Source organism: Alosa alosa, chromosome 21 (assembly GCF_017589495.1).
Source record: "Alosa alosa isolate M-15738 ecotype Scorff River chromosome 21, AALO_Geno_1.1, whole genome shotgun sequence".
Classification (NCBI taxonomy): Eukaryota; Metazoa; Chordata; class Actinopteri; order Clupeiformes; family Clupeidae; genus Alosa; species Alosa alosa.
The window spans coordinates 4,799,914-4,824,935 of record NC_063209.1 but is presented as its reverse complement, the minus strand read 5'-3'; the positions used below and the strand labels follow the sequence as shown (position 1 = coordinate 4,824,935).

Here is a 25,022-nt window from a genome sequence, read left to right as displayed (position 1 = left end):
GGTGGGGGCTGGTGGACAGACCACCGCCATTGGAGCTGGAGCAGGGCAGTCAAACCTGTTGTAGAAGTGGTTCAACTGGTTCGCCCTGTCCAGGTCCCCCATCACAGAGCTGCTGTTCTTCTTCAGGCCAGTGATAACCTCATGCAGTCCCATGTCTCCTTCAAGTTGTTTTCCTGCAGCTTCTGTTCCACCTTATTTCTGTAATCCTCCTTAGCTTCCTTCAGCTTGAATTTGAGTTCCCCTTGCACGCGCCTCAGCTCTGCCATGTCCCCCTCTCTGAACGCCATCTTTTTCCTGTTAAGAAGGGTCTTGACATTGCTGGTTATCCAAGGCTTGTTGTTGGGAAAGCAGCGTACAGTTCTGGTGGGAACAACAATGTCCATGCAGAAGTTCAGGTAGTCAGTTGTGCACTGTGTGACCTCCTCTAAGTCCTCTCCATTTTGTAACACACTCCAGTCAGTACACTCGAAGCAGTCTCTGAGAGCCTCATCCACTTCGGGTGTCCACTTCCTGAAGGTGCGTGTGGCAACTGGTAGCCTCTGTACTTTGGGCTTGTACATTGGCTGGAGATGAATGAGGTTGTGGTCTGGGATTATGTTGCCTAATCGTATTTTATTGTATTGAATTGAATTGAGACAAACAGAAATGCAAATTTCTTGCAACACTTTTAATGTAATGAATGAGAACATTTCGAAGCTTTGGCATTCTTTTCACTAGTCCGTGGCTGCGATAATTTATGCAAACCACCAGATGTCGCTGTGTTTTCCTTGTCTTCCATGTTAAGTAGCGCTCGAGGCTTCATTTACCCATCACTAGTCTAGGGCGGCCTACGGTCAACCAGATCAGCCCAGAGCCCTGGGTCAGCCTAGTAAGTCCATTAAGTATTCGGTGTTGGTGCAGAACATACAGTAATCAAAGACAAAGTAAAGATTAAAGGTTAAAAATAAAGCAAACATTTATTGAAAATAATTTCTCGCCTCAATTTCAATAACAAGCATTTTATCCATTTTTAAATGGGCATGTGACAAAATGTATTCATATTTTTTATCTACAGTATTCAGTCATGTTTACACAAAAATATGGAGCTCAGGAGGTGTCTTCTTTTTTGTATAGCGAATGTGTGCACATTTTACTAATGTTTGCTTGTTTTACAAAATTGTACCTTTATTTTACTAGATTGTTAGTTTATTTTAGAAAAAGTGTGCTTCTTTTGGTCAATTGTGCACTTATTTTAAAAAAAGAGTATGTTATTTTTTTAAAATATTTTGTGTGCATGTTTTACTGAATTAAAATGAGAGCACAATTTAGTAAAACAAACCACATTTAAGTAAATTAAGTGCATGATTGTATAACACGAGAAAACAACCAAAATGAGCATACGATTTAATAAACTGAGCACACAATTTTGTAACATAACCACTCGTTTTCTCCATATACTACAAAAACACTCTCAGAGATCTCCCGGGCTACGCACTTTAATGTTTTCATGGCTAAATATCCATCTACACAAAGGCAGCATGGCAATATTATATACACATTCTGGCATTTCCTTGAGCCAATCAATTTTTTCTGCATGTGCTCAGACAATGAAAGACTTCATTATAATAGAGGAACAAGAAAAAGTGGTAATGCTCGACAAGTTCAAAACCAAGGACACAAAGGGAAAAAAACATGCATCATAAAAAAGTAAAACAAGCAAATACATACAATCCAGGTAGAACAGGTAGTACAGGTAGCAGATGTTTGGGTATGTATCTTTGGGTACTGAACCGGTTAAATTATTGGCTTGCATGACAAAATCAGTATTAAAAGGAAGTGCATATACCCAAAAAATGTTGTAAACTTATAAACAATGCCTTAAATATGCCTTATTTTTTCCCACACTGTTGAACATGTTTATTTGAAAGATCGCCGGCAAAGGCGGAGTTCCAGTCTCTCTCAAAAATCCCCTGCAGTTGACTTTGCATGGTCTTCTGTCCCTCGGCAGTCTCAGATCCAGTCTGATTAACCACCAGGCCAACACCTGCCGTCTGGGTAAAATAGCCCTCTGACCAATTAGAAGTTCCTATGGAGGCAAAAAAAAAAAACTATACTTACTAAAACAATGTAGTATGTCCTATACTTACTAAAACAATGTAGTATGTCCTTTATCTTTTCATTAAAGCCCACAACACACGGCTGGCGATGCGACAGTCAACGCAGCGGTGGAATTCTGTTAATCACTTTACTACATACACTACTGACGACGCGATCACCCATTGATTCAGTGGAGATACACTGACCATACAGCTGTTTTCTATTATGACGCATCAAAATCGCCCCCGGAAAAATAGAAAGGGGCCAATTAGAGTGATGAGATGGCCGTCGTTCCACTTGCCGTACGTGTTGCCCCACTCACTTCAATAGATTCTATTCAATTTTACCGGTTGCCAGCCATAAATCGCAGTCATCACCAGCCGTGTGTTTATGTCTTTACAACACCATCATGAATGATTCACTAGATTGTAAATTCAATTGTCATTAAGCTACAGAGCAACCATTTAGAATAAATCTTTTCTTACATTTACATTTATTAATTTAGCAGACACTTTTATCCAAAGCGACTTACAGAAAGAGAATACCATTCAAGCTACAGTGCAGAGGAGACCTTAGCTAGGAATTACCATGCATCTGACAATGTTATTACTAGAGAATAAGAGTGCCAACATTATATAAGCACTAGTCAAAGTGTGGTAGGAGAAAGTGGTAGAAGAAGGAGGTAGAGGAGGGAAGGGCATGGTAAACGCGTGTTAGGTGAGATAGAACAAAAAATAGGAAGACAACCTATCACCCCATACCTATGTAGACAACACGATCGGTCACCATGTATTTAGCATGGTTCACTCGAGCAAAGGGGATCTCTTGTTGTGCAGTTGTAGATGGAACTTGAAAAACTTTCTGTTGAGACAAATGATCCGAGGACAAAATATTAGCACCACATACAGTAGTGGTATTACAGAACAAAATAACAGTCAAAATAGCATGCAGCAAGGTCACTCACCACTCTGACTTTACACTGCAGAGGAGGTTGGCTAAGAACACTCAGAGACTCCAGGAAGATGAACATGGATCGTGGAGAGTGGTTCCAACAACTGACCATTATATTCACCTCTACTCCTCTAGCACACGCTGCCTCTCGTATGGCTGTGTCTATTGGAGGCCAGAACCTAGTGAAACATTTGCAATACACACAATATATTGTGAAATATAAACAAATAAACAAACAAGTAAATAAAATAGCCGATGCCATTACTAGTCAAGCAGGGTCAGATGTGTCTCTCATCAAAGTACAGGCCTGGGGACTCATCTGAACGAAAGCACCATTTGCCTTTGTTTTCTCTCTCAATCTGCACTTAAAACCCCACTTTCACAGATGTATTGGAAGTGCAAACTGTAGCTTCTTCCATTTAGTAGAGGAAATTCCCCAGTGGCTATTCCCAAATAAGTAATGTGTTACATGAGAATTACAATATGCAGTGCGCCAAGCTCTATGAGACTATTAGTTCACACTCTTAAACACGGTTACCTCACTGGAGTGGTGTACTGCGATAGTGGAAGATAGTCCATTACAGATATGTAGATAAATTTTCTAGCATCAGCGATCAGAGACAGAATGGTTGAGAGATCACCAGAGCGTCCTAGAGCAGACAGTGGGCCAGGGGCACTCTGGGAAAAAAGCAATCAGGATGTATATTATACATGGGAAGCTCAGATTAAAAAAAGAGTAGATGTTACTATGTCATACCATCTCATGTTCTATCTAGAACATAAAATGTATCCATTCACCATGCAAAAGCCATACCTGAAATCAAACCGATTCTCTAAGCCTTTATCATTTTGTGTTATGTTATAAGTTTGCTTTGTTGAATTTTTGTAATTTGCTTTACAAATAAACTGAGACTGGCATTGACATGGACATACAGTATCTGATCAAACACTGCACAGTGGCTATCAGAAAACAAGACCTGCTACATTTTATCTGGTGCACTACAAGGACACTAGTAGGGGAAACTGTAACTAGTAAAGGAGAGGAAGTAAGCGAAAAATTGTTAGTTCACATCATACTGTACACATTCTGGGAGACCATGAACAATGGTGGGGCTAGTAAATGGACCAGATGTTTGAGAAGAGGTAAATACATATGAATGATGCAGCAGGTAGAAAGTGTTATTTTAATTAGGGGTGGGAATCAAACAAACATGTATGAAAGATTCAGATCCATTTTGCCAGAACCAACAGCATAAATATACATCCGCATGATCCCACAATAGAATCCTAAATATATCATTTTAAAAATGTATTTTTCACCCCTGTGGAGTGTTGACACAATGACTTGCTATGTAAGTGTGAAATGGATCTGATAATTCAGTGAGGGCAGGAAATGTGGTTTTACTAATCAAATAACATTGATAAAATTCTACTTGCAGTGTCAATGATGCTCATGCTGATGCAAAGCAGAATCATAAATGTGCTACATGGCACCACAAATGGTATGTGTAATGTCTCTGTAGGTTTAGACAAGGATTTAACAAGGAAACCTATGAGGATTTAATAAAAAAAAAAAATTGGAGGTAGTGTGTTAAATATCAGTAGCTGGCAAAACAGTCTTCATGACAACCAAAAATATGGTCAAACATTCTACATGAAATGTGCAGCCCACACTGTTATAATGATATGAAAAAGCAACACAAAGTAACTCACAGACAGATAGACACGTGCAGGGACACCGTTGACATTAACAACAAGAGGATGATTGGCACTGGACAAGGCAGAGAACCGCCCAGGCCAGTAGGGTGGAAGAGAACCATTTTTCCGATCACCTATATCCCAGTAGATCCCGAATATCCGTGCCGCATCCTGCGCCAGACAGCTGCAGTTCTCCACAGACACTCCCACTTCCTTCACCTGAACAAACACAATGGCACAGCCATACTTGGGCCCTGAGTAATGTGGAAAACACTGCAAAAGCACACACAGCACACACCAAAGGGTAGCCCTCTCCACTACATGCACTTCATGAACACTGAGAAATATGACCATTGTGTGTGGCAGATACACCATTACCCATGGCAGATGCATTCATCCTGAAGAATTGAAACCATTCACCTTGTAGCATTAATACATTTATTTTTTTATGCATGGTAGATACATTTATCCTGAAGAATCCTGAAACCATTGATCTTATAGCATTTATATTTTCAGCCTTAAATACACATTTAGCTGGATGTTACGTCAGGCTGGCATCAATACATTTTTGCTGCAAATACCTGGGTGAGAGACCGCCAGTCCATATTTGCACTTCCAACATAGAAGTGCTTCTTGTCCACAACCCACATCTTGGTGTGGATGATGCCCCCAGTCACAGACTGGAGGTCAACAGGTCGCACTTCTGCACCTAAAATATTAAGAACATTAAATTATTAAGAACAATCATAGAGGTCCAATTGAATCACTTAATCATGGCAATATTGAAACCATTCCTGACACAAATGAGGTTGAAAGCAGGGGTTATATACAGGTTATTTCCACCTGCAGAGGCTAGCTCCTCCACGTCCATTGGATATGACTGAGGACTGTTGACGGCTACGCGGAGTTTCACTCCTCTCGGCTGCAGTTGCATCAGCTTGGTGAACACCTGTCTCCCCTACAACATGACAGACACAGAAGGAGACAGGCGCATGATCAAAAAGTCTTTGAAGATTTCCTTCAATACTGTGCTAAAGGCCAGGCATGTCATACGAATGAGCGCTTTCATTTGCGATCAGAGAGAAGGCTCTGGTAGTTAGAAGTTGTTGCTTCAGTAACAGGCCTCTCGTGGTACCACCAATACTCAACACCAAAGACAAGAAATAGATACCAATACCAAAGACAAGAAATAGATCACACTGTAAACAGGAGCAAAACTAGACCTGTTAAGTGTGACTTAAAAGGTATGTTCACAATCTCTTACCTCATCTGCACTGGGCTCTGTAAGACCCAAGTCACTATCTCTGAGGGTGAAGTAGAAAGCTGCAATATCGACAGATTTGTTTGCCTTGTCGAGTAGATCCTTCCATGTTTGTGAAATGCTTGGCAGGAGTGGTGATCCAGGTGCAAATACTAAACCTTCAGGAATACTCTCAACCAAGCTGAAACTAAAACATTAGGAAGTAAAGCATAGTATTAAAATCAGATATGATAGTAAATATTAATTACCTCCTCAGAGTAAAGATAACTATAGAAAACGCTTTATATTCAAACAGTGGGGATATGTTCTCACCGACAATCTGAAGTGCAGTGCTCTTGAGGCATCCAGAATCCCTCTAGCCAGTGTAATTCCAGTTGATCCAGTAGGTGCGACGTAGATTTAGGAATGCCATAGAGCCAAACATGCTGACCAAATCCACCCAAAAGCAAGAGAGTGGTTGGGAGCAAACAGAAGAGTGCAAAGCTCCCTCTGTGTGCCTACAAAAATCAGAACATGGGATGACAATTCACTGCAATAAAACTTGCCCATGAAAACAATTGATTGATTCATTTCTAAATGCATACATGATTATTGGGGTGACTGAAAACTTAAGATATTCACTCTACAATGCTGACCGACAACAATTTCAAGTCTTGTTGCATCTGTCAAAATATTTCAGTGTGTTACAAAAAAAACAACGTCCAGTATATTTTACAAACAAGGATCAACCTTCTTAAGCATCAGACTACACAGTCATGAATCCAATTAAGCATTATATTAAGCATTTATTTACCTTTGCTGATGATGAAGATTTTGGAGTGCTTTGACTTGAAGATACATTTGATTCATCCATTTCCCCCCCTACCTCATCTGGAGATGACAAAAGTTTGCTTGCAAGTGCCTCAGAATCCTTTGACAATTTTGTATTTCTATCTAACCCACTGTGGGCCTCTTCTTGTGAAGAGCATTCCATAAGTAGTTCTTCAGTCTTCACTGATTCTGAGGAAACAACCTTCACTTTCTCCCCCTCTGTGGTACATTCCTCTCCCGTAATCAAGTTCTCGTGATCTGTCCCTTCAATTAGACATTCCGTCTGTTTCAGAGGAAAAGTTTCTTCTAGGCATTCCTCCAGACCAAAGGATTCCTCTTTTAAAGCAAAGTCAGTCTCTTCATCAGTGCTGTTGGAGGTCCCTTGTGTTTCTTTCTGATCTTCAAAATCGGTATCTGACAGCTCCTGCACATCTTCAGATGTGGTATCTTGATCTGGACATGAAGCTTCAGAGGCAAACTCGGGGATAGAATCAGGTAACTCTGGTCTGCTAGACTCTGGATCAGATCGGAGTGAGGGTCGTTGAAGCTGGTCTGGAATTCCTTGTTTAAGAGAGTCTTTCCTGCTGGCAGAAAGTCCAGTGGCGTCTGAAAAACTGGTATGATCACCAAAGGCATGAGCATCAGAGAACATTCCTGGTAGGTGAACAGAGGGAAGAGGGAGAGCCGTTTCTCTTCCACTGAGGGATTTGGTTTTCGGCATTTCTCCTGCATGACTTACTTTGTCTTTAGTCTGACTGGTTATAGCTGATGCCTCCTGTCGGGACTGACTTGAACTAAGCGATTCTGCACTACTAACAGGCTTTTTACGAGCTAGTGAACTTTGAAAAGTTGGAATCCGAGATGTAGGCTGTTTGGCAGATTTGCGTGCCTCTTCATCATCCTCCGAAATAGCGTGCATGCTTTCAGGCCTTGTTGTCTTCTCCGATTCCTGTTGATGTGGGCAAAGTTGATACGGTCAGTCATGGTAGCACACTTCATCAATTTGCATAAGTTTCATGGCAGTGTCGGATACGGTAACGTTATGCGTTCGAATGTCTACTGTTCGCCCTGCTAGCTGGCTAAAATACGTGCTACTCAAAACTATCCAGAACAGAACGGAATCGAGAATGACATTAAAAAGAATAACTTTATATTAGCGCTTAAGCGGCTACACCAAAACAACGCAAAATTAAACTGGCTGACTGACAAACTAGGAAGTAACGTTGCAAAGACCAACTGACATGATGTATAGCTTCTAAACAGAGTCGGTTGATGAAGAATCTTTGGTATAAAGCAAGCTAGCTCGCTATCGCTAGTTTGATCATGAAAAGTCAAGCAAACTTACCATATTTTATAGTCCAATGTTACAAGTGCTTCACAGACGTTAGCTTAAAGTAACTTTATACTTTAGCAACTATTTTGCATGTAAGAAAACAAAGAAACCGCGCGCCAAAACCATAACATTAGCCAGCTAAGTGTGTCTGACTAACCTCATCACTGCTACGTGGCCATGAAAATACTGTAACGTTACAGGAAAAAGTGAGGCGGAAAACCTCGCTTACTTCATCCAATTTTAAAATACCCACCTCTGACAAAGCGCCCATGGTTCTGATTCGAGCCGATCGTCGCAATGATTTTTCGGAGGCAACAGCACTTTTCCTTCCCATACTTAGTTATTGGAAGTTATCGTTGGCTTCGTAAAATTCAAAATAAAACATATATTAAACAGTAATGTAATATCAGCGGTACTTTGTTTTAGAAGTGGAAAGTCAACTATCAAAGTTAACCATTATGTTATTATGTTATGTTACGTTATCCACAAAGGAGATGGTGATATGTCATCATCGAATGTAAACATCGTCAAAACAAATAATGGTTTGAATTAAAATAGCCGCGGTTTCCTCTTCTTGGTGACAATTGGCGGTGGCGTCAGGTGTCATCAATGATATTGCACCATCTAGCGGAACATAGGGAAAATAACATTTTTGTCACTAACAGCCTGCAAATAACAAAGCCAGAGAGGGTTAAAGCGGTAATCAAGGATCTTTGACAACGCCACTCTCATCAAGGAATACATAATGCTTACATAATGCTTTTAAGAGAGGTAAGGCTAGCCCAAGTTTGTTAGACCTTATTTGAGACATTTTAAATCATTGCAGTTTTGTCATTTCAATAACCCAGGTCTTTTTAAATGTGGTCAAATTTTGAATTAATTAAACTCATTATGGTCTGTAACCTACACTACAGTTTCATATGGTTATGGTTATGGATACGCTTTTGTCCAAAGCGACATACAAATACAAAACAATATAATACTTAAATTTAACAGGGAACAAATTTAAATGTTGGTCAGACTATAATAAGGAGAATAGCAATAATAAACAATGTCAATTCAATCAATAGCCTAATGAAATACACAATGAAAATTAGGAAATAATAAACAATAATGTCTATTCAATCAATAATATAAAAACAATAACATGGTAAGACTACATTAAGGAGAATATCAATAGTAAACAGCAATGTCAACAGCCTAATGGAAGTAAAACAATATTATACAAACCATAATGCATAAGAAGCGCTTAAAGAACTAAGTGCATGTTGAACAGATATGCCTTTAGACCCCTCTTAAACGACCCAAAAATATCATAGGAACGGAGAGCACTGGGAAACTTATTCCACCAACATGGAACCACTGAGGAAAAGAGTCTTGAATTTGACGTAGCGTTTATGACTGGTCGACACAAAAGACGCTCATCAGAAGACCGCAGTGGGCGGTTGGGGATGTACATCATGATCATTGAATTAAAATAACAAGGAGCAGATTCAGTCAGTGTCCTATAGGCCAAAGTTAGAGATTTAAATTGAATTCTGGCTGCTATAGGAAGCCAATGGAGAGTAACTAGGAGAGGAGTTACATGTGTCCTCTTTGGCTGATTGAAGACCAGGCGTGCTCCAGCATTCAGCTGTAATGATCCTACTACACAAGCAGGTAAGCCAGCTAATAGTGAATTACAATAGTCCATCTTGGAGATGACCATATGATGATATCATATGCAGATATTTGTGTGACCATGCTTCCACAAAACAGTTGAACACTTTCAATTCTATTTTAGCTGGAAGCCTGCTCAGATTGAATTAATTATACTTCACTTTTAGTTGGTACTTGGTGACGGCAGGCCGAATCACCTCTTTGGTTGCAGCCGACACCCAGACCCTGATCTTCTCACAGGTTTGGGTTCCACCATGGTGAGGTGCTGAACAAAGACAAGTGGTGATAAGTAGTGGTAGAAGTGGTAGAACAAGTAAAGTGATATTTCACAGATGAGTTGCAGACACTATACTGGTACTATTAGTTTCTTACTTTAACACATTTCCAAGGATCTCTCTATGCCTGAAAAATAATTGTAACATTGTGTGTCAGAGTGAAGGTTTTCGGTGATACAACATACTCATTAAGTCCCATGCAAGAGAGTTGATCCATGAGTGTGAATGACTCGACATCAGGGAAGAAACCAAGTTGGACCATGGGGAGAGCTGAAGTGAAGCATCACCTGTCCCGGTATGACCCTCTGTGTGAAAAAAGAAGTTGGACTGACCATTTGCATTAAGGAAGATTCCTACTCATTGTTTCTTGTTTCAAGTAAGTCTATCTTGTGGCAAATGTGCCTCTTCAGGGATGGATACAGATGTTTGACTCACTCTTTTGGATCTGGAGATCAGCTGAGCATTTTGTCCCACTTGCAATGGTCGATGGAAGCTTCAGACCCTATGTAAAGTGAAAATTTGAGATATTGCATGGATTTGCTGGTTTTACAACATAATATCTGGTGCCCTATAATTAGCATAATTAGCATGGCCTACCTGTGTTAGAGGTAGCAATTATTATTCATAAATAATTCATATATTACTTTAATTATAATTTCCCAAATGTCATAGACTAGTTATTTCCTATAACTTACATTGCACTGGTTCTTTGTATGTAGGCCTAGTTCATCCATTTTGTCAACAAAAAGGAAATTTAAGTTAAGACAATTCCCAACTCATGAGCTAATTGATACTTGAAGAAGTTGAGCATCAAATGAATTAGTAATAGGCCTGGCCTACTATAACATTTCTATAGTAGTGTAGAGTAATACTTCTGCCATAATACCTCTATAATATCCTTACTCTATTGTTTACCTATAGTACAGTCGTAGTACTTCTATAATACGCCCCAAAATAGTAGCATATAGTATTCCTATAGAAATGCTATAATATTTTGTCACAAAATACTATAAGATTTCTTTGGAACAAACTAAATGGAGCGTCCACGGTTATAGTATATGTTTATATTATAAAGCTAATAAGGCCTATAGGCCTACACAAATGCAATGTATAGCAAATCAAGGAAAATTGCTATTGTAGGCCTAAATCAAAGACTTGGATAGTGCATCATAGTTCCCAATTATCCTTCACTATTTTGAGTTGGTATAGACTACAGTGCATTGGCGGCAGAAACAGACATACATGTGGTAATTTAGTCATACCAGAGCCCGTCTACATATGACATTCTCTGGGCATACTTTATCCACGATCACATGTTTAGGCCTTAACCTTAGGCCAACTGGTTTGTTTATGATGCCATCAGAGCCCGTCTACGGAGAGCCTTGCCACTCCGTATTAAGTCCCATTGTACCGAATTTTGGATGCAGTTCCACCAGAGTTCCACTGGGGGCGATCGCCATGAGTGCAGAATGAATGGGAGTCAATGGAGCTAGACGGCTAAATTTGTCTCTTTCACCTGATTGTCGTTGACAAATCTCAGATTTGATTGTAGTTTGTATAACTTCAACATGAGTTATAGGTCAAAAGTTGAATGAACGAGTACTTATGTCCTTTTGATTTCTTACAGGTTGGGTCGTTGTTGCACATAACACGCTAGCATTGTGCTAATGAATGACGTCATTGACACATTTTAAAGGCTTTTTAGAACAATTAAGTGACTTTAAAAAATATAATACTCAACCAAGTGTATTTTCTTTGCCTCCCCTTTCGAATACAATACTCAAATTACTTGAAAAAACATTATTAAATTATATCCTGAGAAAAGTGGATTTTGAGGGGTACAGCTCCATAGACCTCCATGCATTCTGCACTCGTGGACGAGCGCCCTCATGTGGAACCACAGAAGGAACTGCAACCAGTTCAGAAACCGGAAGTTTTCCGAGAGTGGCAGTTCTCCCCTTATTAGACATTCTCTGATGCCATGCAAACGTGAGTGACTTCCTACACCGCTAGTGGCAGTAGTCAGCTTAAAGTGGAATCCACCTACCACTAACAAGATATGAAACAGAAGTTTGGATAGTACACAATGAAAATCCCCAGAAATACAAGCACACTCAGAGAGGTAAGATTATAGTTTTGAATACTATTTTTCAACAGCTGTAACTTTAAAGGTCTTGGAGGTTATCATTATAGCCTAAGGGATGCCTTCTGTTAACTTAGTCTTTAACGTTAAACCACAAAAGCTAACTAGCTATGTTTTTAACGTTACGTGCTAACCAGTGGGCACAATATTATGAAGTCGTTTTAAAGAGAAACTGCATTGTTAGCGTTGTGTTGTCACTGAGTAATATTAGCAACGTTACAGATGACAGATAAAACGAGAGAATGATATTCCAGTGTCTTGTTTTGGGAAATACATTGTAGCGGTCCCAGAACAACGATGACGCAAACTGTCAAATCAGTTAGCTTGCTAGCTAGCATAAGAATCAGGTCGACTCATCAATAGTAGTGTAGTGCTCTGTAATACTGTCAATCCAGTAATTAGTATTCAGATCAATATAGCTGTCGATTGTGCACTGCGATTGTCGAGTATTTCTATTAATCCAACTACTACTTACATAATCACATAACAGGAACTAGCACTACCTACCCAGTTATCCCTAGTTCGCATAACGAAAGTACACTAGAAGCTATTCCGAAAGTACACTGTGTAACCAGACTGTATGTCCAGAATGGATAATGGATTTTCCCCCTTTTCTTTTCTTCTTTGAAGGACATGGACTTCAGGTGTTTTGAGTGTGTTCCTGGAGCATAGGACAAGGGAATTACAGAATTATCTCATTTGAGTATTGTTTTTATTTAGTTTGTTTATTTTGGACTATGGGAAATTATAGACCTATAGCACTGTTCTTAAACTATGTTTACACATCAGGTGTTGCAGGGAAGCGTTTTATTAAGACGCAATAACAACACAACACAACAACAATAGCATCCATCGTTGTTGAGTATACATCAGTGGGTTCTTTTCACCATATTCCATATTCCTTAGACAAAATCTTAAACTGACTCACTCTCATCACTGTGCAAATTGTTTGCAACCAGTAGGCTATCAACTTAATTTCTACCTCAGACTCTCATCCATCAGAACTCACTTAGTCTCAGTCAACCAACTGTAGAGCAAAATGGAAAACCAAGCTCCAACTACTGTTTCGCCCAACTCCTCATTCAACCCTTATCCTATTCAGCCTGCTATGGCCCCATCCGTGGAGTTGGGGTTCACCACCCTGTACACCTGCCTATACGGAAGTCTCTTCATAATAGTGTATATACAGCTTTGGCTCCTTTTGCGATACCGCCACAAGCGCTGGAGCTACCAGAGCGGTTTCCTCTTTTTATGCCTTTTCTGGGCAGCCTTGCGCACCACCCTTTTTTCCTTCTATTTTTGTAATGCTTTGGCAGCCAATCACCTGCCCACCCCAGTCTACTGGCTGCTCTACTGCTGCCCCGTATGCTTGCAGTTTTTCACCCTAAGTCTCATCAACCTGTACTTCACACAGGTAAGTGACATCTGGGATATTTATGCACAATATTGCCTTGAGTGGCTTTGGTTGGAGTTGAACTCACATGAGACCATTGTGTTGTACAGCTCGTGCTGAAAGTGAGGGGGAAGTACAGCTACGAGCCAAGCAAAGGACTGTAAGTTGACCATAGTGAAGTAAAAATAACAGATTTCTTTGCCTGAAGGAAAGCCCCAGTTGACTTGACGCATGACGCCCTGTTTGTTCTCGCAGGTATGTGGCCCGCTGCGCCTACGGCGGCATGAGTGCGCTTTTCCTCTGTGTGAACGTGGTGTGCGCCGCCCTCGGAGAGCAGGGAGAGGCTGGCGATAAGACCTGGAGGCTGGTACTTGTGCGGGTCCTGGTCAATGACCTGCTCTTCATCGTGCAGGCCATCTGTCTGGCTGCCTCTCTGCTTCTCCTGACCCGCCTCTCTCCCTCGACCAGTCTCAACGCGCACAATAGGGTAACGCACGACTTCAGCCAAACTATTCATCCCTGTTCCAAGCCCAAGTGCTATTTTTGGAAGCTGCACAGAATTTGTGTTGTGTTCTATGCCCACCATGTTTTATTGAATTGTTTGTTGTTGTTTTATTTTCCATTTATGGGTTGTGTTGTACAATGGAGCAAATAAGGACAAATGTGTTTCTCATTTCTCCAGGGGACATCGGTATGCCAGACTGCTGTACAGGGAGCAGGAGTGATTTTGTTGTTCTCTAGTAGGGCTTGCTACAATCTTGCAGTGCTCATGTTGTCCAAAAATCACAAGGTGGAATCCTTTGACTTTGATTGGTACAACGTCTCAGACCAGGTACCACTGCTCACCCAGCTGCAGAGCTGAACAATTAAAGCCTTTTTTAGCCTAGATCAGTGTTTCTCAAAGTTTTTCAGACCAAGGACCACTTAACCAATAAAAAAAGAATCACGGACCACCTAGCTAAAAAAAAAAAAACAGTAGACCTACGTCAACATTATATTACACAATAGGCCTACTCACTGAACCACCTTGCTTACTGTTTTTGCACTTTGCTTATTGTGTCAGAGGATTCATATGATTTAAACTGGCGTAGCTATAGGCAGTGTTGCAGGATTTACATACAAGTTGGTTCAATATTGCAACTATTGCAATTACCACGTTTGCTCGCGGACCACTTGAGATAGCTTGCGGACCACCAGTGGTCCCCGGACCACACTTTGGGCCTAGATGGACAATGTTGTGTTTTCATCAGCTGAGTAAATCACTGTCTTGAGAGTATTCATTCACCCTGGTGCTGTTCTTGATGATCATGTCTGTCTATTGTCTGAATGTATTACAGGCTGACCTCCGTAGCGAGCTTGGTGATACGGGGTACCTGGTGTTCGGGGCAATTCTCTTTATCTGGGAGCTGCTCCCCACCAGTTTGCTCATTCTCATATTCAGAGTCCGCCAGCCTTCACAGGAAGTGGTGAGTATACATGACCTGTTTACTGCCATTGTGCTAACGGTGTCAGTTGGTACAAGATCCCAGTTTTGATTAAAGATGTTTTGCTGTAGAATTATACTCCAGCCATTAGCAGTCAAGGCCCACGTTCCTACTTCTTTGATGACCCTCGGAGGATGGACGACGACACAGGTGGTCCTTGGGGCCTCAATCACCATAGCAGGTAATAGTCACCACAGACTATTCAAGAGAATATTCAGTTAAAGTGTTTTTCCCAGATGCATTCAAATGAGAATTAATGTTGTGGAACCCATAATAAACATAAGCCTACTTATCCATAACAGCCAATTGTCATTGTTTTGACATTTTAAGCACATTTATGCACACAGTCATGTAGCAAAGCTCTAAGTAAATTTATTAAAATTAATTTTTGTTGTTAAATGTGTGATATCATTTAGCCAAATAACTTGTCAAATCAGATATTCAGTAAAGAGGCTAATGGTTTGATCCATAGTGTAAGTCTGAGAAGACTCTTTTGATAGTGTTGGACTGATCATTTTGGTACACAGGCCTATTACATTGAATGTTCTCTTCTGATCTCCTCTGTCTAGCTGGTTTGGCACAAGTGAGACAGCGCCCCTTCTCTTTGCCAATCCCAACGACCAGACCAACCAGCACCACTCCCTCTACTCCACTCCCCAGAACTGACCAGAGGACACAAAATACTCTGGGGTTTCCAAGACCTCCGTCAAGGGGGAGTATTTGCACTCAAATTCTTCTACTTCTTTGAGACTACTTGCACCTTCACATTCCAGACCACTATTTTGTCAAAGACACCTGTGATTTCTCTTGATGAGATGAGGTCATCTGGGATCCAGTAGCTCACTGGTCTATATTAAAGCTATAGGGAACCAAAAACTGACAGTTTTACCCTCTCAAATGTCAGTCAGTCTTAGTTCTTGTGGATAAAAGGGTAAATGTCTCTAGAATGTTTATCATTCCTCAGTCATGATTTTAGATGTATAAACTTATGTATTTTTATTAATACTTTAACCTGTAAAGATTGCTCTCTAAATTATTTTCCTATGACCTACACCTTTAAATAAGTATTTTAGATATAAGATATGTTCTTTGATTCCAGGGGGGAGGGTGTAAATAAAAGGATTGATCAGGCATAAGGTTGCTGTGTATTAATAATTGTTAATATGTGGCTCAATTTAAAAGGGAACTTGTGAAAGATGGCATTAATATATAAAATACCATTAAACCATTTTGTCTTGTACTTATTTTTAGAGTTCTTAATACTATATCTCTGGTGTATAGTACATCTCCATGTAGATGATTCACTGGTTTTATCACTGAGCTTCCTAAATTGGCTGTTACATTTGCACATACACAAACGTTTCTACAAATGCAGAAACTACATTGGTTTTGCGATCGTTGACGTCAAGCAAAGTTTAATTTGAATTATTTACTCTTCAGTATGTACAGATGCTTCTAATACTCTTTATACAGTATGTACAATTTAAATTAGTCCTCACACGGTATGTCTCATTCTCACCACAGAGACCGTGTCTCACATGTCTCATTCTCACCACACAGAAAATTCACTTCCCCCAGAGTGGGCTGGGAATACACTGAAGATATAAACAAAACACCCTTAGGCCAAATTTAAGGACACAATGGCTGTAGCTAAAACCAACTCTTCCCAATGTACTGCAGCTGTAACATATACTAAACAAGAGAAAGATATCCAAATTTGAAACATAAAGCATACAAAAACAACTCCTACCCAAATTTAATCAAGTCAACAGTAAAAGCAAAATGTCGGCCAACGTTGGCCGCATAGTATTGGTTCACCCTACACAGTAAGTAGTGCCCACGGTTCATGATTCGTTCCTAAACGCACAACGTTCCATGAGCTAAAAGTAGTGCTGCACACATGCACAACACCGTGTCCCCATGTATGCGATGTTAAAGAATGGGTAAGGGCACATCGGGTCTCCTCCTCGTCCAGTCTGGCCGTGTAGCTTTGCCCAGCGTGAGGAGAGACACATAAGATGAATTCAGCTGACTGAAGTCTTTTGTTAAAAGTGATCATCATCCAGCATGGTTGAGAGGGCATCAGTGGTCAGGGGGTGGAGTGGTCTCCAGCTTGCGGAGGCGTCTCCGCCTGAGCTCCGCCGCGTTGGGCTCTCCGCCGTCGCTCTCCTCCTCTGCCGCGGCGGCCTCTCCTTCCTCTTCCTTCTTCTCCTCCGCGGTGGTGGAGTCTGGTTGAGAGAAACCCGTCGCCCCCAAAACTGGCTCAGCTGTTTCAACGGCAAGCAAGGAGAAATGTGTTGGCTTTAATGAAATTAAACGTGACATTTTTCTTTCTAAGTAGTCTGAGACACTTGAAATACCCATCAGATAATTGTCAGTTGACTTTTTAAACTTTTCAACCTTCATACAATTTGAATCGAATTCCAATAGTATTTTGTGTCAACTCTCAAGCACCTCTTTCCTAAGATGCACTCTTGGCTATGATTCCATTATTTGCCAATCTTATTACTCACGGCTTTGAGCAGGGGTCTCCTGGCTGGAGTTCTCCGTGTTGTTGGTGTTAGAGGAAGTCGAGGGACCACTGGCCTCTCCAGCACTGGCTTCAGTCCGAGGGGGGCTGAGCCAAGCGCAAAACACAAGCACACCCACGTTTATCCTTCACATTCACCCCTTCATAAATGAGGTCCATGACCTTTGACCCTGGTGGGAAAAGCTCTAGCTTACCTGAGTGTGGCCACGGTGGTGAGGTAGTGGTGGATGTTGAGCATGGCGGCGTCCAGCAGCGTGTGGATGTTGTGGAGGCACTGCAGTCGGGCCTCCAGACCCCGCCGGCCCTCCTGCTCCAGCTCCCGCAGCTCCGCATCAGACATGCTGGACAGGGAGGCGGGCGGCGGCGGCATCGAGGACACTGGCAGGGGAGTTCATGCATTACAATCAAGACAACTAAATAATGGGATTCTGAAATGGAACTAAGGCTACATCCACACGATTCTGTTTTCATTTGAATCTGAAACACTTGTGTTTGCACCTCGCATCTACACTAGTCTACTCGGGCGCTTTCGAGCTCTTGAAATGGAACGACTTGAAAATGCCATCACCCCCGAATGTGTTCCAGACACCACCAACAACAAACAAACACATCTATGGCATGTAGGTGTGGACACAACACTTTAAGAAAAGGATCATGTGGACAAAAATCATTTTCACCTAAAATATGCACATTTCTATTTACCCAGCCTATAACATTTCTACAAAGCTAGGGTTGATTTCCTTATGTTGCGGGTGGTGGCAACCACAATATAAATATAGCAACTTAACCATTTAGCAAGCATAACTTCAAAATTCAGAAAAAAAAAAAAAAAATATATAACATTACTGCACATCCTTTCCTCAGCAACTTACTGAAGGGAGGTGGTGGTGGCATGGGTAGCCATGGTGCAGAAGGGAACGGTGGAGGAGGGAAGTTGAAAGGGAAACCTGGCATGGCACCTCCAGGGACAGAAGTGCTAGAAGCTTCTCCATTAGGCTGGGCTGACGTACTGCTCCCTGTAGTGAACACCAAAATATTCAAATCATTTACATCTGAAATTCATATGGTTTTCTGAGCTTTTCCAGTCAAAGAACAATATTTGGTTTTCATCGTTATATCAAGTTCAAATCATATGTGATCTGGCATTTTTGTGAGCCAGCTAGGAAGGTAAATGATGATGTCTGAATGCACATCTGAACTTCTCACCTTGTGCCTGAGCTTGGGTGGCGCTAGCGCCAGTTGGGGGGGCATCCGCAGCAGCCTGAGCACCAGGTGCGCCGGCAGGTGGGGCAGCCCCAGGAAACGGCCCCCAGAAAGGGAAGAGCCCCGGGGGGAAGTGAGGCATCATCCCTGGGGCTACTGTACCGGAGAGAGCATGAGGTTAGAGTCACATAAAACCCTGACGAGGCATAAAGCTGTGTGTGACATTGTGGTCTGCTTACAATGAAGCCTGCTTTGCCCTCATTAGTCGGTAAATTGACTCCAGGCAATGTGACTGAGTAGAAAAAAAATCTCAACTCCCCTCTGAACAGTGTGTGCATGAGTGTGTGTACATGCGTGCATGTGCACATGTCTGGACTGGTACTCACCGTTGCCGGGCACAGGGCCTTGAGCGTTGGCAGGTGGGGCTGGTGCCGGAGCCTGAGCAGGGGGCGGGGCAGGTGTCTGATTGGGCTGAGAGGCTCTCAACACATCCATGCGGCACGTAGGACAGGTCTGCTGTCTCTGGAACCAGGAGCGCAGGCAGCTGCAGTCCCAGGAGGAGGACACTGACATTAGCTCCAACTCAATAGTATCGGTCAGGAATCATTTTAATGACCACATAATGTCAAATGTTACAGGGAATGCAATTAGACGTAGAGGATATCCTACCCAGGGCATCAGTTAGAAACACATAAATACTCATATTACACAGAGGCAAAATGATTTTGTCTGAGTCACCTGGAGTGGAAGATGTGGTTGCAGGGCAGTTTCTTGGCTCCCGTCACCATTTCCTCTCGACAAATAATGCAGACATTATCCGAGGCCTGGAGATCTTCGGGTGTGGCATCAGGATAGCTGGTGAAGTGCCATAAAACCATGTGTCAATACATTGTTATTAAAACAAAGAACCTTTGTCTCTCCATACAACATACAAGTTTGTGAAAGCTGACTTTAAACTCAAAAAGCAATGGGTTTGCTACTTAAATCTTTATGGGTAAAGTCCCTTGTGGTACTCACAGTGTGTTCATATTGCGGATGGCTCGCCGAGACATAATGGCATCAGTTACAGCTTTCTTGAATTGTCTGAAGGAGAAATAGGTAACTATTTCTATCTATATTTGACTGTTCATGAAAAATTGTTGTAAAGGGACATTCAAAAAGTTGAAGTCCATGCAAGCCAATATGATACAAATACAACTCACTTAAACTTTGGGAAAATACAATAAGTAGGAAAATCATGACTTAGAAACTTAGAAGTTGCCCTAATAAACAATTGATGACAAGTCACAAACATATCATTTTCAGACAAAGCTTAACAGGCTTCCTACCTCATAGCAAGATACATGGGACGAATGGCAAACAGAGGGAACGTATGCACTTTGATCATGATGGTCATGAATGCCATATACAGCAGCACCTTAATGAAACCTATGGGATAAAGTGTCGTTGAATAACTGTTGAATGTTGTGAAAGGAGAGCACTTTGGATGGCTATGAGAGAAAAGAGAACCATAGGAGCCTCATACCTGTGAAGAGTTCGGTGTACAGCATATATACGGCCTTGTTATCCCATGGATTCTCACTCTGGAGGTCAATTGTATGAAGTGTATATTTGATGAAGGTTGTGAGAACCATGGTCATCAGAATTGCATACTACACAGAGAAAAGCGGTGGATTATTAGGACAACATAATGGTAAAAAATGTATCAATCACGTCATGATTATGCATACATTTAATTTATTCCATTAAGTCTCTATTTAACTACAATTTATATCCATACCTCGAATCCAAACACCAGTTGAACTGAGGCTCCCCTTGTGATGATGCTATGGCAAGCATGATTTACAAAAAGAAAGTCCAGTATTCCCAGTAACACCATGAGAGCTGCACCACATGACATCAACACACAAAAAAAGAGAAGGTAAGTATGAAGAAAACAAGTAACATAAACAGCAAGTTGATTTAAAACAAATTCACTAACAGTCCTTCTAGGTCCGTGTATCATTCGTTCATTTGATATTCAATTGAGAATCTAAAATGAAAAAACGAAAAAAGGACTTGTTTTTTCATTATTTGTTTATGAATGTGATACAAACCAACAAATAATGCTTTGTTTTTCAGACTTTTGATTTCATGATCAGATCAAAAGTAGAACGTTTAAAAAACGGCCTCAGGCCAAAAACTGATTTTGATATTTATTTTTTCCGATTTCTGTGACCCGGAAATTATTTATTGACTTCCATTGCCAGCTGCTGCTTCTGTTTTGCAGTGTGAAATCGGACTAGGCCTAGTTGGACGGGCAAGACTGACAAGTAGACGGGCCTAGGCCCGCCTATGGCTCGATTTGAATTATTTGCTCTGTTTGTGAATGAAGTTGTAGCCCCTCTTTCCTTTGATCATGTGCTTGTTGAACGATGTGTCCCTACTGTAGTTTCCCTGTCATAGCTACTGTCTTTGGTGTAATCTCACCAGAAGGCTACTGCAGCTGGCTGCCTTCCAATGACGTTGGCGACAAATGATGATCTGAGCTGATAGATCTAACATCTAGGCCTACTTCCCTAACATGGGCTGATACTACATAGCCTAGGCCAGTCATTACTTCTATAATGCTTTGGGCGAACGCGATGTTAATAAACGAAACAGGCATGAGAAGGGAGATGATTTTCTGTCGATTCAACTAAACCAAGTTTGCCATCGTTGCGCAAGTCGCCCAATTTCTTGCTATAGTTGTTAGACAATATTTTCTGTTGCTATGGGATGGCTAAAATTAAATCTAGCAACAAAGTCACTAAATTGGCAACACTGAGCACTGACAGGTCTAGACCAAGAAAGTGACTTGGATAGACTTCCAGATCACAGAAATCGGAAAAAATAAATATCAAAATCAGTTTTGGGCCTAAGGCCGTTTTTTAAACGTTCTACTTTTGATCTGATCATGAAATCAAAAGTCTGAAAAACAAAGCGTTATTTGTTGGTTTGTATCACATTCATAAACAAATAATGAAAAAACAAGTCCTTTTTTCGTTTTTTCATTTTGGATTCTCAATTGAATATCAAATGAATGAATGATACACGGACCCTTCTAACAGCAACAGGTGCACCATGAATATTTGCATACAGTTTCAGATTGAAATGCTGACCGGATGAGAAGTTTTACTTAAAACAGGAAGTAAGATCCTTACAACAAACTTACTTTTTCCTTACTTTTGACTGTGCCTGAATGACTTGCGACTTGGTGCCACGTTCACCAGTTAAGAAAAAAAGATTCTAAAATGTCTACAAATACTTACACAACACCCTGAAGTGGAAGACCCATGAAATATTTGGACTCCTCTCCATCTGGAATAAAAATTTAAACACAGCAGGTTACTCCTATATTCTACACCTAAATGAAGGTATGAATATCCCATTGACATTTGCAGTCACTCACAAAGTCAACTCTGTCTTCTGCCAACCAATGAAAGCACTTGAGGAATAACAACAGTGTGAAGAGGGCCACAAAACGAGGGGAGAAATCATCCCGGAACACAGTGAAGGCTAGGCACGTCTCAGTCACAGCATACCACGAGCGCTCAATCAGGTGCTAAAACGTGTGAAGAACAGGGGCAAGTGAGGTGAACATGAGAAACCACCGATAAAAACCAGTGGTGATGGATAAAATTGAAAAAATGGAAAGAGTCACAAAAGTAGAGAATTTACCTCCATCTCAGCAGCACGCAGCTGTCCAAAGAAGACTTTGCGCATAAATTTCCCCAACAGAAACACCAACACAAATGCTTGGATGTACAATACCTGGTAGACAAGACAACATTGCAAGCTCATACAAACTTTGAAAACTATGTGAACAATAACTGATATTAACCAAAGTCTGCCTAGCTTTGCTATTAGTGAGTTTGTCAGTAGAAACCTGACAAATTCATCTTCAACATATGATTACAACTTTTATCTTCCTGAATAATGCAACCATGACCTCTTTTTTCCCAAGCATTATCAGCACTAGGGATGTAACGATTACCGGTATAATGGTAAACCGCGATAAAAATGTTGACGATAATAATTACCGCTTTCATTTCAAATATCATGATCATCACGGTTGATTACCACGGTGTGGAAACCGTGTGTTTAATCCTTCCCAGCTTCATCCAAGCCAGCTTTTGACATACAGTAGGCCTGGTACAATGAAACAAAACTGGTACCCTACTGATTCTGATGTCTAATTGATGGATTTAACTGAGATTCGCATTAGGCTACACCTGCTTTTAAAAGGCGGAACATTTTCACCGCAAAACGTGCACTGTATCATGTAGCCACAAAGTTAATTTCGGCAGTCAGGATGTGGGTCTATGAATGTAAATGAAAATATGTCCTTCTCCAGTAGCAATAGGCCACCTTAAAATGTACCAGAATAAAGGGATCACATCTACTCAGTAACAACTATGAGCACCCCCCAGGTAAAAATGAGTTCCAGCGTCCCCGGTTAACTGTTGATAAGGTTTTGCCCATATTTTTGTAACATAGTAAACACTGTCAAACTTTTTGAAACTATTTCAGCTTGTGTAGGCCTATCAGTGCTTTCTGAACATATTGAACACACTTTTAAAAATACCGCAATAATACAGAAAACCGTGATAATTTTGGTCACTATACCTGTGAGGTAAACATTTCATACCGTTACATCCCTAATCAGCACTTAAAAGAATCACAAATATTACAACTCAAGGTCTATTTTGAAAACTCTTGAAACTCACAACTCTTCATATTTAATCAAGAGAAAGTGAAGTTACTTACAGCCATGCTGGGACTGCTTTTAGTGAGATACACCACTGTGGGGTAGAACTGGTGTTTGAGAAGATAGGCATGGGCCACCACCGCCCCTGTCAACACCATACTGGTGGCTGTAACCAGGGCTGCTCGCACCATCTTGTGCCAGGAGCTGTTGAGTGGAACAAGTGGTTCTGAGCAATCATCATTTCATAATCTGCATTAACAAATACATTATACAATCTGTATGAATGACTTGACAACCTAGGCTTAGTTTGGGTAATGTTCGGTAATATTTTGGTTTAATTACGTTTAATTAACTTCTAATGATGTGCAGAAAAAGAAACATGCAGGCCTGCTTTTCATGCCATGATAACAGTCACCTTTGCACGCCAGAAATATCAGCTGTTACTATATCACGTAGAAAATTGGTAGAGGATCATTGTTTCTATGTAATGGTGACTCACTCTGCCCCTTTTCGGGCAGTTTCAGTTAGTTCTACATCTGGCAATTTGTAGATCCTGGTTCCTAGCTAAGGTTAGCAAGCTGCCTGTTCAGAGACGATAGCAACTCGTTGCCCATACAAGGTGAATAACTTAGACGTGTTCACCTAAGCTTTATTAAATAAACTTCAGCCAACGTTAGCAATAGCCTCCTTCAACCTGTTCATCAATTTCATAAGCCACAACTGTAATAAAGGGAATAAGACGTCGCTTTGCAAAATTAGCCATATATCTTAGCTGTGGCTGTGACAGCTAAAGTAGCAATGCTAATATTAACGTTAACCCTGAACTGTATCCCATATGGGCTCGTCTGAAACCCTAAATGGGCAAACAAAAGTATATCTACTAAAAGTATGTCCTATCCTGTGACCACTATTTTCTTTCAACTAATACTGCAAAAGTTCAGAGCTTTAAAAGAAGGAATGTGATTAGCCAAATCTATCCTAGCTGGATAAAATAGTCAGCTAACGTTAGGTTCCAGCCAGTGCTTTGGGAAACGGACTTACCGACTCTGTCGCTAACGCAGACTTTCCCAGAAACAAAACCTCTTCTTTACAGAAAGTGCTATAGGAATGTTTTGACTTCCTTTGTAAAAAATACAAAGTACAGCTAAACTAATCGCCAAATCCTGCTCAGCTGCCTATTCTCTTTTATTTAAACCATCTCCACCTTTCGGATACGTGTTTATCTTTCGCTTGTTCGACAGAGCAGCCACCTCACTTCCGGGATAGTCCAAGCATACAACCATAAAGGGTGGCGTTTATTACTAGGGCTCCTCTGACTCAGGTATTGAATTTTAGTAAGGCCATTGTTTTATTCTACATACAACAGTCAATTAATATTTAGGGCTACATTCGTGTTTTTTTTCTCCTGAAAATATATAAACAGATGTGGAGCCATCAGAACTATCCAAGCAGTCTCGGGACCACCCTTTCAGAATGT

General features: G+C 41.0%; 3 protein-coding genes across 6 annotated transcripts; 1 reads left to right on the top strand and 2 right to left on the bottom strand.

The window, feature by feature from the left end:
• Positions 1-1,459: 1,459 nt before the first annotated feature.
• On the bottom strand, positions 1,460-8,625 carry pld7 (phospholipase D family, member 7). Of its 2 annotated transcripts, none has more exons than XM_048232253.1 (11): positions 8,383-8,625; positions 6,780-7,745; positions 6,299-6,483; positions 5,990-6,173; positions 5,569-5,683; positions 5,307-5,434; positions 4,741-4,944; positions 3,566-3,705; positions 3,041-3,206; positions 2,838-2,937; positions 1,460-2,065 (listed from the first exon to the last, which is right to left on the bottom strand). In XM_048232253.1, the coding sequence occupies exons 1-11, from the start codon at positions 8,461-8,463 to the stop codon at positions 1,869-1,871; spliced, it is 2,466 nt and encodes an 821-aa protein (XP_048088210.1). In that variant the 5' UTR covers positions 8,464-8,625; the 3' UTR covers positions 1,460-1,868. The 2 variants fall into 2 exon arrangements, with proteins under 2 accessions (XP_048088210.1, XP_048088211.1); XM_048232254.1 differs by lacking the exon at positions 8,383-8,625 and adding an exon at positions 8,142-8,296.
• A 3,359-nt stretch (positions 8,626-11,984) lies between these two features.
• Positions 11,985-16,311, top strand: gpr137 (G protein-coupled receptor 137). 2 transcript variants are annotated; one of them, XM_048231517.1, is made up of 8 exons: positions 11,985-12,185; positions 12,837-13,620; positions 13,710-13,759; positions 13,855-14,086; positions 14,282-14,431; positions 14,937-15,065; positions 15,155-15,264; positions 15,653-16,311. In XM_048231517.1, exons 2-8 carry the CDS (start codon positions 13,246-13,248, stop codon positions 15,747-15,749), a joined length of 1,143 nt encoding a protein of 380 aa, XP_048087474.1. In that variant the 5' UTR covers positions 11,985-12,185; positions 12,837-13,245; the 3' UTR covers positions 15,750-16,311. The 2 variants fall into 2 exon arrangements, with proteins under 2 accessions (XP_048087474.1, XP_048087475.1); XM_048231518.1 differs by having other exon boundaries at positions 11,985-13,620.
• A 159-nt stretch (positions 16,312-16,470) lies between these two features.
• syvn1 (synovial apoptosis inhibitor 1, synoviolin) lies at positions 16,471-24,795 on the bottom strand. Of its 2 annotated transcripts, none has more exons than XM_048231515.1 (16): positions 24,587-24,795; positions 23,605-23,749; positions 22,516-22,608; positions 22,247-22,399; positions 22,107-22,155; positions 20,597-20,700; positions 20,342-20,468; positions 20,145-20,244; positions 19,834-19,899; positions 19,555-19,671; positions 19,203-19,360; positions 18,820-18,972; positions 18,486-18,629; positions 17,808-17,991; positions 17,597-17,700; positions 16,471-17,350 (listed from the first exon to the last, which is right to left on the bottom strand). In XM_048231515.1, exons 2-16 carry the CDS (start codon positions 23,734-23,736, stop codon positions 17,166-17,168), a joined length of 1,869 nt encoding a protein of 622 aa, XP_048087472.1. In that variant the 5' UTR covers positions 23,737-23,749; positions 24,587-24,795; the 3' UTR covers positions 16,471-17,165. The 2 variants fall into 2 exon arrangements, with proteins under 2 accessions (XP_048087472.1, XP_048087473.1); XM_048231516.1 differs by having other exon boundaries at positions 18,820-18,969.
• Between the last annotated feature and the right edge of the window lie 227 nt (positions 24,796-25,022).

Coding starts and splice junctions, on each gene's coding strand:
- gpr137 (XM_048231517.1), top strand. CDS start 13,246: ATGGAAAACCAAGCTCCAACTACTGTTTCGCCCAACTCCTCATTCAAC. Junction 13,621..13,709: donor TCAACCTGTACTTCACACAG/GTAAGTGACATC, acceptor TGTGTTGTACAG/CTCGTGCTGAAAGTGAGGGG. Junction 13,760..13,854: donor TACGAGCCAAGCAAAGGACT/GTAAGTTGACCA, acceptor TTGTTCTCGCAG/GTATGTGGCCCGCTGCGCCT.
- syvn1 (XM_048231515.1), bottom strand. CDS start 23,736: ATGGTGCGAGCAGCCCTGGTTACAGCCACCAGTATGGTGTTGACAGGG. Junction 20,245..20,341: donor GTACACCGAACTCTTCACAG/GTATGAGGCTCC, acceptor TTTATCCCATAG/GTTTCATTAAGGTGCTGCTG. Junction 19,361..19,554: donor AACCACATCTTCCACTCCAG/GTGACTCAGACA, acceptor CTGGGACTGCAG/CTGCCTGCGCTCCTGGTTCC.
- pld7 (XM_048232253.1), bottom strand. CDS start 8,463: ATGGGAAGGAAAAGTGCTGTTGCCTCCGAAAAATCATTGCGACGATCG. Junction 5,684..5,989: donor CAGAGCCCAGTGCAGATGAG/GTAAGAGATTGT, acceptor GTCATGTTGTAG/GGGAGACAGGTGTTCACCAA. Junction 4,945..5,306: donor ACTGGCGGTCTCTCACCCAG/GTATTTGCAGCA, acceptor GTGTTTGTTCAG/GTGAAGGAAGTGGGAGTGTC.